The 14,003-nt window shown below is 39.2% G+C and overlaps 1 protein-coding gene across 1 annotated transcript in view; it reads right to left on the minus strand.

Moving 5' to 3' along the window:
- The window catches only part of LOC140756904 (probable pseudouridine-5'-phosphatase), a 68,273-nt gene that overhangs the window by 9,910 nt on the left and 44,360 nt on the right, over positions 1–14,003 (minus strand). Inside the window, exons 2-6 of the mRNA XM_073092442.1 lie at positions 4,776–4,911; positions 4,330–4,412; positions 3,440–3,575; positions 2,608–2,738; positions 2,164–2,262 (exon numbers count right to left, since the gene is read on the minus strand). Of these exons, the coding sequence (XP_072948543.1) occupies positions 2,164–2,262; positions 2,608–2,738; positions 3,440–3,575; positions 4,330–4,412; positions 4,776–4,794 (468 nt within the window). The 5' untranslated portion in view covers positions 4,795–4,911. The remainder of the gene's footprint in view (positions 1–2,163; positions 2,263–2,607; positions 2,739–3,439; positions 3,576–4,329; positions 4,413–4,775; positions 4,912–14,003) is intronic.

Consider the following 14,003-nt stretch of genomic DNA (forward strand, 5'->3'; position numbering starts at 1 on the left):
TGTAGTAGCGATAATTTTGTTTGTAGTAAATCTATTCTGTTCATATTGGCGATAACTCGTTTGTAGTAGTTCTATTTCGTTTGTAGTAGCGATATTTTCGTTTGTAGTTCCCCTATTTCATTTGTAGTAGCGATAATTTTGTTTGTTGTAAATCTATTCTGTTCATATTGGCGATAACTCGTTTGTAGTAGCTCTATTTCGTTTGTAGTAGCGATATTTTCGTTTGTAGTTCTCCTATTTCGTTTGTAGTAGCGATAATTTTGTTTGTAGTAACTCTATTCTGTTCACATTGGCGATAACTCGTTTGTAGTAGTTCTATTTCGTTTGTAGTAGCTATATTTTCGTTTGTAGTTCTCCTATTTCATTTGTAGTAGCGATAATTCTGTTTGTAGTAACTCTATTCTGTTCATATTGGCGATAACTCGTTTGTAGTAGTTCTATTTCGTTTGTAGTAGTGATATTTTCGTTTGTAGTTCTCCTATTTCGTTTGTAGTAGCGATAATTCTGTTTGTAGTAACTCTATTCTGTTCATATTGGCGATAACTCGTTTGTAGTAGTTCTATTTCGTTTGTAGTAGCGATATTTTCGTTTGTAGTTCCCCTATTTCGTTTGTAGTAGCGATAATTTTGTTTGTAGTAAATCTATTCTGTTCATATTGGCGATAACTCGTTTGTAGTAGTTCTATTTCGTTTGTAGTAGCGATATTTTCGTTTGTAGTTCCCCTATTTCATTTGTAGTAGCGATAATTTTGTTTGTTGTAAATCTATTCTGTTCATATTGGCGATAACTCGTTTGTAGTAGCTCTATTTCGTTTGTAGTAGCGATATTTTCGTTTGTAGTTCTCCTATTTCGTTTGTAGTAGCGATAATTCTGTTTGTAGTAACTCTATTCTGTTCATATTGGCGATAACTCGTTTGTAGTAGTTCTATTTCGTTTGTAGTTCTCCTATTTCGTTTGTAGTAGCGATAATTTTGTTTGTAGTAACTCTATTCTGTTCACATTGGCGATAACTCGTTTGTAGTAGTTCTATTTCGTTTGTAGTAGCTATATTTTCGTTTGTAGTTCTCCTATTTCGTTTGTAGTAGCGATAATTTTGTTTGTAGTAAATCTATTCTGTTCATATTGGCGATAACTCGTTTGTAGTAGCTCTATTTCGTTTGTAGTAGCGATATTTTCGTTTGTAGTTGATCTTTTTCGTTTGTAGTAGCGATAATTCTGTTTGTAGTAAATCTATTCTGTTCATATTGGCGATAACTCGTTTTTAGTAGCTCTATTTCTTTTGTAGTAGCGATATTTTTGTTTGTAGTTGATCTTTTTCGTTTGTAGTAGCGATAATTCTGTTTGTAGTAACTCTATTCTGTTCATATTGGCGATAACTCGTTTGTAGTAGCTCTATTTCGTTTGTAGTAGCGATATTTTTGTTTGTAGTTCCCCTATTTCGTTTGTAGTAGCGATAATTCCGTTTGTAGTAACTCTATTTTGTTTGCAGTATATTAGTTTAGTTTGTAGTACTTGTTTTTTGTTAATATTGGCGATAATTTTGTTTGTAGTTGTAATAATTTTATTGGAATCTCGATCGAATCTAGGGGTCATGGGTTACTTTTCAAAGTCTTTTAGTTATGTTTCTTAGTTAGTTTTATCAAAAGAATGTTACTTTAAAGAACTACCCACTATAGTCTATAGGAATCATAAAAAAAAACGTTCGATTTTTCAATGTCAGGTTCGAATTTTTTTCAAGGTCACCAATTTTTTTTGGGCCAACTACAAACGAAATTTTTTTTACTACAAACAACTACTTACCATAGTCTATAGGAATCATAAAAAAAAAGTTCGATTTTTCAAAGTCGGGTGCTGAGATTTTTTTCAAGGTCACCAATTTTTTTTTGGGGCAACTACAAACGAAATATTTTTTACTACAAACAACTACTTACCATAGTCTATAAGAATCATAAAAAAAAAGTTCAATTTCCAAAGTCGGGTGCCAAGTTCACATAGCCTGTATGTATGCGCTTCTAGAGCTGCTATGATTTGGTGGTACGGAAGTGCCCGATTGTGAGTTCGAGTCTTATTTGGCCAAATACCTACCTACCTACCTATTATTTCGCAGTATATTTCCTAGAATACATAATTTTATTAAATAGAAAATAAGAACATATGAATCACCTCCTTCGGATTCGGTTTTCTGGGGAACCGGGCAGCAGCGACCAGGTATATATCCGGCTTCGGTTTCCCCCGGGTCACTTCTGGATCTGTTATGCTCACCTGTGAATTATAGTATTAACTTCAAAGTTACGGTAGGGCGCAGAGTGCTATTATAAGATAAAAAACAAAAGGAGATCGATTTTACAAAATTATAAATGTCCCATTATTCGCCGACAAAAAAGCAGGTATTTCAATGATGATTAGTCCGACTCCCTTTTTTCCAGACGTTAGTGCATGTTACAAATTTCATTATCACTTGAAAAAATGGTAAAATATTTTTTTCAGATTCTCTGAACACCTGACAACGTGTATGCAAAATTTCATGGCAATCGCTTATTTACTTAATGCGTGAAAGCGTACAAACAAAAAAACTCACATTCGGATTTATAATATTAGGATCAGTACCTTATGATGGAACAACCCAAAAAGTTTAGGTCGTGCAGTGGCGTGGAGCCTCACGGCCTGGTCGGTGGAGTTAGTGGCCAGCGCCATCGGGATCTTGTAGTCGTGGAGGTGGGTTAGGAGACGTTCAGCGCCTACGAAGAAACTTTAGGTATTTAACATGGAAAACACTTTAAAATTGCGGTGAAAAAACATGGCTCTTCAAGAGGGGTGTAAAAAGAGCTCTCCTTCAAAGCCGGCGACGAATTGGCGACTCCTCTGGTGTTGCAAATGTCCATAGGCGACGGTGACTGCTTTCCATCAGGTAGCCCGTCTGCCTTATCGTTAGGTTAAATATATATAATAAAAAAATGGTAAGTCGCTACTGCTTACGGACATCTGTAATTAACCTCAGATAAGATTAGATTCTTATCTGAGGTTGACCATCGATATGTCGCCGAGGACTAAGTTGGAATGCCTCGGAAAAGTATGTCTCCTTCAAACCAGAACAAAGCAGCGCTTAACACTGCTGTTGTTAGGCAGAAATAGGCGTGGCGGTGGTGCTGCCGGAGTTGGACCACAAAGGGTTCTACCACCATTGTAATTGCTACATATTCAGTACAACAGTCAGCTAGTGTATATATAAGGTATATACACTAGCTGACCCGGCAAAAGTTGTGTGCCATATAAATAAAAAAATGTTAAGGGTGAACAACCCTTATCACTTAGGAGTACGAAAATAGATAGTAGCCGATTCTCAGACCTACTGAATATGCATATAAAATTTGGTGAAAATCGGTAAAGTAGTGTACGGTAACTAACACTGTGACACGAGAATTTTATATATATGATGTACCTTTTTGTAGCGGTGCCCCTGGTAGCAACTTCTGTGCTAGATCTGTCATCTGCATTTCGAATTCATCCACAGAAATCGGTAATTTCAACTCCTTGACAACAGTCTGGCATATCTCTCTGTCTGTCAATCCATAGAGCTGTAAAATAATAGGATTTTTTTATAATATAGGAGTAGCAGACGAGCATGCAGTCCACCTGATGGTAAGTGTCTACTCTCTATATATCTAACATCAACGTGAATAGGATTAGATTAGAATTTGACTTCGCCCACGGTTGCCGCTATCCCTGAAGACTAAGCTGGAATGCCGCGGAAAAGAATGTCTTCCTTACCACACTCTTCAAATCAGAACACAGCATCGCTACACTGCTGTTATTAGAAAGTGGTAGAATCCTTTATGGTACTCCGACAGCACGACCGCCACACCTATTTCTGTCTCAATACAGCAGTGTTAAGCGCTACTGTGTTCTGGTTTGAAAAGTGGTAAGGGAGACATACTTTTCCAAGGCGTCTCAGTTTATAACTCAGGAATAGCGGCGCATCTGTGGCCAACCTCAGGTAGGAATATCTAATCCTATCTGGGGTTGATTACAGATGTTCATGGGCGGCGGTGGCCACATACCATCAGGTGGACTGCATACTCGTCTGCTACTCGCATATTATATAAAAAAATAGGTGTGGCGGTGATAAGTGCAAAAAGAGCTCTCCTCCAAAGCCGACGATGCATTGGCGGGTCCTCTGGTGTTGCAAATGTCTATTACGATGACTGATTACAATCAGTTACCTTGTCTGCTTCATCGTTTACGTTATAAAAAATCCTGATTTGAATTCCAGGCCTAGTCTAAGAGCTCAAAAGACATTAGACTAGACATCATTAATTTTATAAGACTCACCTTAATTTGTAATCCTTGGGAGTATTTCTTCCTGAATTTTTCACATAACTGCTTTATAATTTCATGGTACATTTTCTCCGTATCTTAAAGTAAATATTATCCATATAATTATAATTATCCTAGAAGAAGTGGCTTAAGCCACAAGGCTTCTTTAATTCCCTTCACGGTTGGACTCCGGCGGCACCACCGCCACTCCTATTTTTGCCTTATAACAACAGTGTTAAGCGCTGCTGTGTTCTGATTTGAAGAGTGGTAAGGGAGACATCTGTGGCAGACCTCAGGTAGGAATATGTAATCCTATCTGGGGTTGAATACAGATGTCCATAGACGGCAGTAGCCACTCCGCTCGCAACTTCGAAAGCCCCATTTAGTCGCCTCTTACGACAGGCAGGGGATACCGTAGCCCTATTCTCGTCCCGGAGCTACAGGGACAGGCTTCTACTCACCTAGCACAGTACCGTCCATATCGAACAGACAGTGGGTTACCTTCCCATATTTTTTATGTGTACAGAAACATCTGCAATTATCCAATGTGCGTAAAACATTGAAAATTTATTTTAATTTTAAACATTTTGCTGATTTAGGTCTTATGTGGGTATGTCATCGTGAAATGTGTCAAAGATTGTTTTTTTAGTATTTGGTAAACGTGATGGTCATAATTATTTAAATGATCTTCTATAAAAATGAATGTTTGTCTGTATGTCCTTTATTGAATCGTAAACTATGCATTTGATCGTGTGATGATCTTTAGCAAAGTTGTTGTACATGAGCCCACGAAGGATTCTGAGTTGGTACGACCAATTTTCGGCAGATGGCGCCACTGTCATTCCAATGAAGGTACTTTCAGTTATATGTACTGTGTTATTTTTTTTAATGCGGGCGAAGCCGCACTTCTAGTGTATTATAAAAAAAACGCTTTCTACACTCACAGCCCCACACTATGATTTCCTGTTTCGTGGATGCCATGGACACACACAACGACGAATACACAAACACCCAGACCCAGAACAGATATCCAAATTCATCATTCAGATGTCTGGCCGGGGACCGAACCCGGAACCCTTCAGCAGACAGATATGGTAAATGGGAGTCGCCATACAATAAGCCATTATTTATCAGCGTTTTTCGTTTTACCTATTGACCCGGTATATATAGACAGATCCACAGCGCATTTACTTCTATAGCTACCATAATACATAGTAAAAAATCATCATCATCGTCATCAACCCATTACTTTCCCACTGCTGGACACGGGTCTCCTCTCAGAATGAGAAGGATTAGGCCATAGTCCACTGCGCTGGCCAAGTGCGTATTGGTGAACTTCACATACCTTTGAGATTTTTTGTCATAAATTTCTCAGGTATGCAGGTTTCCACACGATGTTTTCCTTCACCGTTTAAGCAAGTGATAATTAATTTCTAATACGCACATAATTTCGAAAAATATGAGGTGCTTGGGATTTGAACCTCGGCCCCTAGATCGAGAGGCCGAGTTTCTTAACCACTAGGCTATCACTGCTTTAAAATATCGCCGCTTAAAAATAGAAATACGTAAATAAAAGTTTGGTACGGAACCCGTCCTGTGGCTATTACTTTTATAAAGCATAGATTTTATGGTATGGGTATATGAGCGTGAATATTTTCATTACGTTCGATATAGATTTATTCCAAGGTTATGTTACTAGTAAAAGTGTAAAAATTGTATTTATTTTTCACGACTTGTGCCTATAACGTTGTTGGTTTAAAATATATAGTCAATTTGAAGGTAGAATCCTCTGTGGTTCGACTCCGGCAGCACTACCACACCTATTTCTGTTATAACAGCAGTGTAACGCGCCACTGTGTTCTGGTTTAAAGGTGGTAAGGGAAACATACTCCGAGGTTTCAGCTTAGTACATAGGGGTAGCGTTTCCCGGGAAGGACGGCTGTATGTGTGGTCGCATACCGTCGTATCCACCAGACGATGTGGCGAGCGTGATGACATGGTTGAAGCCCGACGGGGCAACGCGCTAAGAGGACTCCGGTTGCGTTTTCTTTCACACATCTGTGAGATATTTTTAAATATCGTAGGCACGCATATTTCTTGGCGATGTTTTCCTTCGCAAAGGCAAGTGATAAGTAATTTCTATATGTAAGTTGTATAAGTAAGTTGTAACACGCTCATAACTTTCAATATTTGCCCAAGTAATAATCGAACTCGTAGAAGGAGGGTTCCGTAGAACTAAATTTGCATTTATATTTTATTTTTAGTATTTATCATAGCGTCCATAGCAGTCAATGTATTGTGAAAATTTGAACTGTCTACCTATTATGTTTCTTTTTTAATTATATAGGAGTAGCAGACGAGCATACAGTCCACCTAATGGTAAGTGTCTACTGCCGCCCATGGACATCTGTAATCAACCCCAGATAGGATTAGATATTCCTATCTGAGGTCGGCCCCTGATGCCACTACCCCTGAAGACTAAGCTGGAACGCCTCGGAAAAGTCTGTCTCCCTTACCACACCCTTCGAAACAAATCACAGCAGCGCCTAACACTGCTGTTATTAGGTAGAAATAGGTGTGGCGGTGGTGCCGCCGGAGTCGAACCACAAAGGTTCTACCACCTTCAAAATAGATAAAGCGAAAAACGCCATAAAATAGTGGTTTCTTGTATGGCGACCTTCATTTATTTTAATCCTTTTTGTATTTTTACTATTTGCTGTATATCTTCTGTTATATATACTCTGTAAAAAGTCCAAGCGTCTATTTATTACGGTTCAGGAGATAGAGCCCTGTGACAGAAGGATAGACAGCGGAAGCATAGTAACCGTTTACCGGGTACCGTTTTTACCTTTAGGTACGGAACCCTAAAAATCAGTGTATACAATTATAATTACAAATATAAATTTACTTTTACACTAAGTCCGCGATTCACGTTCGTGTCATGTTAAGCTAAATATGACCCTGAGCTCAATTATTTGATGAGTCGTGATTTTTTAAATAAACAATAACGATTGTGCGTTTTACTTCATCTACATCTCGCTCGTCTTTATTATTCAAAAATCCATTACTGTCCCACTGCTGGGCACGGGTCTCCTCTCAGAATGAGAATGATTAGGCCAGAGTCCACCGCGCTGGACAACAACCAATTGGTAGATTGCACAAACCTTTGAAAACATTTTTTTTTAAGATTTCTCAGGTATGCAGGTTTTCGTTCACCGTTTAAGCATGTGATAATTAATTTCTAATACGCACAATACTTTCAAAAATCAGAGTTACCTAAGATTTGAACCTCGGACCCCTCGATCAAGAGGCCGACTTTCTTAACCACTAAGCACTTCAGTTCTTGCATTTATTTATATTTAAAAAGTGATATTAATATTTTGCCTAGCCGAATAGTTACCCAATTTGTAATAGAACCACAGCGGCATATAAAACATATTATTGTATATAATTTTTCTATTTACTCCAACAAAATATTTGAAGCGGTTAAATGTAATAATCATTTAGTGCTAAGCAGTGACCGTGATAAGTTGCTTCGCTATAATTACTGTAAGTCACGTTTTATCCTCTAACTAGCTAACCCGGCAAACTTTGTATCGCCTCAAAATCTATTTATCAAATATATTTCATATAAAATATAGCCTATGTTACTCGTGGATAATGTAGCTTTCGAATGGTGAAAGAATTTTTAAAATCGGTCCAGTAGTTTTTGAGCCTATTCATTACAATCAAACAAACAAAGTTTTCCTCTTTATAATATTAGTGTAGATATAATATACTCTAAACTTGGTTCGACTCCGGTGGCACCACCGTCACACCTATTTCTGCCTCATAACAGCAGTGTTAAACGCTGTGTTCTGGTTTGAAGTGTGGTAAGGGAGTCATACTTTTCCGAGGTGTTCCAGCTTAGTCCTCAGGAGTAGCGGCGCATATGTGGCCGACCTCAGGTAGGAACGTCTAATACTATCTGGCGTAATTCACAGATGTCCATGGGTCAGGTGGACTGCATGCTCGTCTGCTACTCCAGATAGGATTAGATATTCCTACCTGAGGTCGGCCACAGATGCGCCACTACCCTTGGACTAAGCTAGAACGCCTCAGAAAAGTATGCCTCCCTTACCACACATTCAAACCAGAACACAGCAGCGTTTAACACTGCTGTTATTAGGTAGAAATGGATGTTTTGCTTACTTTGCTGGAAAGGCGAAAAGAGGACCTTAAAATTTTAAATATTTGCTAACGTAATATGAATAACAATAATAATTGCTGTTGTCATTGGTTGTCATTTGTCAATTTGTCTCGACTTCCAAATTTGTTCACTTTTTATGTGTCATTTGGCACTTAATGCAGTAGACCAATTAACATTGATCTCCGCTTTGATACAATTAACTTGCAATCAGGGGTTTTGACACCGGTTCTTGTTATCGTAAGCTAGGATGTATCAGAGGAACTAAAACTGCATAATTACAAGGTGTTATTTGAAGGTGGTAGAACCCTTTGTATTTCGATTCAGGCGGCACCACCGCCACACCTATTTCTGCCTCATAGCAACAGTGTTGAGCGCTGCTACGTTCTGGTTTGAATTGTGGTAAGGGAGACATACTTTTCCGACGCGTTCCAGCTTAGTCCTTAGGAGTAACGGCGCGTCTGTGGCCGACTTGGAGTAGGAATATCTAAGCCTATCTGGGATTGATTACAGACGTCCATGGGCAGCAGTAGCCACTTACCATCAGATGGACTGCATGCTAGTTTCTTAGTCCTATATTATAAAGCAGTGATAGCCTAGTGGTTAAGAAACTTCGCCTCTCGATCGAGGGGTCCGAGGTTCAAATCCCAGACCTCTGATTTTTCAAAGTTATGTGCGTATTAGAAACTAATTATCACTTGCTAAACGATGAAGGAAAACATCGTGAGGAAACCTACATACCTGAGAGATTTATAAAAAAAATCTCAAAGGTATGTGAAGTCTACCAATACGCACTTGTCCAGCGCGGTGGACTATGGCCTAATCCTTCTCATTCTGAGAGGAGACCCGTGCCCAGCAGTGGGACAGTAATGGGTTGTTGATGATGATGATGATATTATAAAAAAAATGATTGACGGTAATTCATATGTGCATTTAGATTAATGGATCCAGCGTTACAAGTAGAAGCCTTAGCGTTGTCTAAGCAGAAGGCTTTTAAGGAGGCTCTTCAGCGAAACGACTCGGAAGTGAGCGCCTTCTTCAAGGATGCTGTCGTATTCATCACAGGAGGATCAGGGTTCCTTGGGAAGCAACTTATTGAGAAAATATTCAGGTATGTATTGGGGTGGGGAAAAGCAGTGATACCCTAGTGGTTGTGAAACTTAGCCTCTCGGTCGAGGGGTCCGAGGTTCGAATCCCAGGCACGCTGATTTTTTAAAGTTATGTGCGTATTAGAAATTATGTATCAAACGGTGGAGGAAAACCTCGTGAGATAACCTGGACACCGGAGAGATTTAAAAAACCTTAAAGGTATGTAAAGTCTACCAATACGCACTTGGTCAGTGCGGTGGACTATGGCCTAATCCTTCTCATTTTGAGAAGAGAACTGTGTCTAGCGGTAGAACAATAATACGGCTCGAAGGACCAAAATTTGGGGGGTGGTTGAAATTGTGAAAATAGAAGATTAACTCCCATTCTTCATTTAATTTTTTCGATTTTTTACCTATAAAGTTCGAAATTTGTCAATGTCTAGTATGAAGAAATTGTCAAAGGTCGATCTTTGGATAGCAAAGATAGATTGATTATTAATAATGAGCGTAAATCGCTTTCGCTTGAGTTTTAATTGTCTGTCAATATGGCGAAGACATTAAGGGCATTTATTTAAATTATTTATATAACGTATTTTACAAATATATTGCGTAATATTCTTTTTTCCTTCAAATTGTTATATTTAAGATTTTTAATTTCACTTAATTACTTATAAAAAGTATTATTATTAAGAATTATTTATTTAAAAGGCTTTTGTGTAACTTACTCAAAATACTGTACCCTTAGTCCTCCCCTAGCGGACTGTATCAGAACTGATTGGAAATATATAAGAAATACGTAAACAAATACAAAAACAGACATTTTTGTAAAAACTTAAAAACTCATACTAAGGGTACTGATTATTTTCTCCTGTTTATTTATTTCGGTCAATTTATGTATAACTTAAAAATTTATAGAAAGGCCGTTTTCTGATTTCAGGTGTGCCGACGTTAAGAAAGTTTATGTATTACTTCGAGGAAAGAAGGGCAAAAATGCGAAAGGGAGACTTGAGGACATATTCCAAAACCCGGTAAATACAGTCAATAACAAACCCAAAATAACATAAAACATGTATGCAACAAATAAATTTTTATTTGGGTGTGCTGTAGTATACATCCCGCCCCAGACTGCTGGAAATCAATATGTATTAATGTTTGATGCGTTAGAAAAGACATGTATAAAATTTAAAAATAATGTTTTAATATTAGGAGATTTTAATTTGTATTCTAGCAGTAATTATGTACAAAACTATTATGACTATTTCGTGGCGTTCGGGGAGCTCGTTCAGTGTAACAGTGTTCCTAACTGCAACGGTCGACAATTGGACCTAGTGCTAAGCGCGCGCGATGGTGTGACTGTGACGGCAGCGGACGAGGCTCTGCAGCCGGAGGACGCGTACCACCCGCCGCTAGCCGTGGCCGTTCGCGTCGTTGACACCGCGCGTGTACCAGATATCATGGTAGGTAGCTCACACTGTCAGGATGCATTCCACGAACCGTTGAAGGAGTGGAACTTTCGGAAAGCAGACTTTAGAAAATTATACTCTCTAGTACTTGACATCGATTGGAGCGAATTGTATAATTTAAATGACCCCAATTTAGCTCTTGACCATTTTTATAGTACTTTGAATAATATTTTTGGACAGTGTGTACCACTCAAAATTAAAGACCTGAGGCAATCAAAGTACGTTTACCCCGTATGGTACACACCACAACTTATAAAAAATATAGGTGTCAAATACGACCTACATAAAACCTACAAAAAAACTAAATCTAGGCAAGACTACGAGGCATTCTCACAATGCAGGGCAAAAGTGAAGACAGAAACCGCGCTCGCTCACGACCAGTACCAAAACCGCGTTCAAAACCTTCTGGCTTCTGAACCGAGTGCTTTTTGGGAATATATAAGATCAAAGAGGGGTAGTAGTGGGCAGCCTAAATTAGTAAAAAACGAGCGGACTTTGTCAGATCAGGAGTGTGCTGAAGCATTTGCAAAGTTTTTTGAATCCGTATACAACCCGGAGCCGGCGCGACTAGATGTGTCAGCGGTCAGCGCGTCAATAAGCGACGGCGGCGCGCGCGTACACTTACCTGGCCTGACCCCGGTAGAGGTGGCCGGCGCTCTTGCACGAATGGCACCTAAGCGCTCAGTAGGACCGGACGGCATACCTCCATACATACTAAAGGATTGTCGCTATGTTTTAAAAGACCCATTACTGCACATTTTCAATGTGTGCCTTATAGCTGCGACATATCCTGATAGGTGGAAGCTCACCAGAGTAGTGCCTGTGCCGAAAGGGAAGGGAGGTCCAGAGCCGAGTGATTATAGACCGGTGGCCCTTCTGTCTGCGCCGGCAAAGGTGTTTGAATCGGCCATTCAGCACTCATTGTATGCACAGGTGAGGTCCCAATTGTCTGATGCTCAGTACGGATTTCGTCCTGGGCGTGGGACAACGGGAAACTTACTGCACTTGATGACGAGGTTGGTTCCAACAGTGGATGCAGGGGGACAAGTAGATGTTGCCTATTTTGATTTCAGAAGGGCGTTCGATACAGTGGATGGTGACGTACTGCTCTCAAAGTTGGCTGGCATGGGCTGCACGCCCCACACGCTTAACTTTTTTGCCAGTTACATGAGAGACAGGCGTCAATTTGTCGACTGTGCCGGATGCCGTTCAGATGAGTACTGGACAAAATCAGGCGTCAGCCAGGGCAGCAATTTAGGTCCCCTTCAGTTTATCATAATGATAAACGACTTACCGGAGGTGGTTCAGGAGTCCACGTGCCTCCTATTTGCTGACGACCTGAAATTAGTACGTGAAATAGGCGATATCTCGGACCATGACAGCTTGCAAAGGGATATAGATAGGTTGGTTGTATGGAGCCAGGCGAACAAGCTATTATTTAACGTAGCAAAGTGCTCTGTGCTCTCATTCAGCCGCGCACTTGCTCCACGCTGGCACCTATACAATGTCGGGGGTGAGCCGCTCCGGCGCGTCACAAAGGTGAAAGATCTTGGGGTACTATTTTCGGGTGATCTTAACTTTGGAGAACATATAGCTGAAGTATGCAAAAAGGCGTACCGAAACCTAGGCTTCATATTGAGGCAAACGAGAGATTTCACCAACTTCAAAGCCATACGTGCCCTTTATGAAGCCCTGGTAAAGAGTCACTTGGAACATAATTCAGTTATATGGGCTCCAAGTCAGATCAAATACAATTTAATGTTGGAGCGGATTCAGAATAAGTACACCCGATACCTGTACATGAAAATGTACGGTACGTATCCTGGCTATCCTCTGCTGTATCCCAACTTATTCGTGCTAGGTATGGTGGGTTACAGTAAGCTCCAAACGAGAAGGGAGGAAGCCATGATCAAGTACTTGTTCCTTGTCCTGCGGGGTGAAAAGGATGATCCAGCTATGTTGGAATCACTACGGCTCAGCGCTCCGGATAAGAGCGTAGGACAGCGACGATCCTCTCCTCTGTTGGCGTTGCCGCGTGCCCGTACCAACCTGCTGCGTGACGCACCCGCTACGAGAGCAATGTGCACTCTTAATTCCGTAGCGCAACGCATTGACCTTTTCAGCTGTACGCTGAGCGAGTTCACCAGGGTGGTCAGGGAAATTATAGAAATATAGTAATTTGTTTATTAAATATGTTTGCCTACACGGAAATTTGTTTTACATCGGATTATAATTGAATAATTTATCTTTGACCACAATTTTAATTTTAATTTTAGTTTGAATATTTTGTGTTTTATTTTTTTAATTTTAATGTATTTTTATTGGATCTTATTCAGTAATGTTCTATGTATAGTTGTTTGACATCATTTGATAAGTTGAAATTATATTTGGACTGTGACATACTAATAATAATTTTACTAATAATTTGATTTCACTTATTAATACTCAATATTGGACAAATGTTAAACAATGCAACTTTTAAATAATGATTATGAATGATATAAGGATTGTATAATATTATATGAATACTAATAAATTTGACTACTAACGAATTAGGAATTCCTGTAATGTTAGTGAATATGACTTAATAAATAAATAAATAAATAAATAAATAAATAAATAAATAAAATGCAAAAAAAAAAACAAGTCTTGCAAAGCAAATCTTCTACCACTGAGTAATAATTTACGAGATATTGTCTAAAAACCGTATTTTTTTGGGTTAACTAATAACATTACAAACAACATTTTAATTATACATTATAGAATTACTTATATTTATATTTTTCTATAATATAAGAGAAGCAGACGAGCATGCAGTCCACCTGATAGCAAATGTTTACTGCCGTTTTGTATACATCTGTAATCAACCCCAGATAAGATCAGATACTCGTACTTACGTGAGGTCGGTCACAGATGTACCGCTACCCCTGAGGACTAAGCTGGAACACCTCG

Source organism: Epargyreus clarus, unplaced genomic scaffold (genome assembly GCF_041222505.1).
Source record: "Epargyreus clarus isolate Ecla_fem2 unplaced genomic scaffold, WU_Ecla_fem_2.2 ptg000036l, whole genome shotgun sequence".
In the NCBI taxonomy this organism is placed as follows: domain Eukaryota; kingdom Metazoa; phylum Arthropoda; class Insecta; order Lepidoptera; family Hesperiidae; genus Epargyreus; species Epargyreus clarus.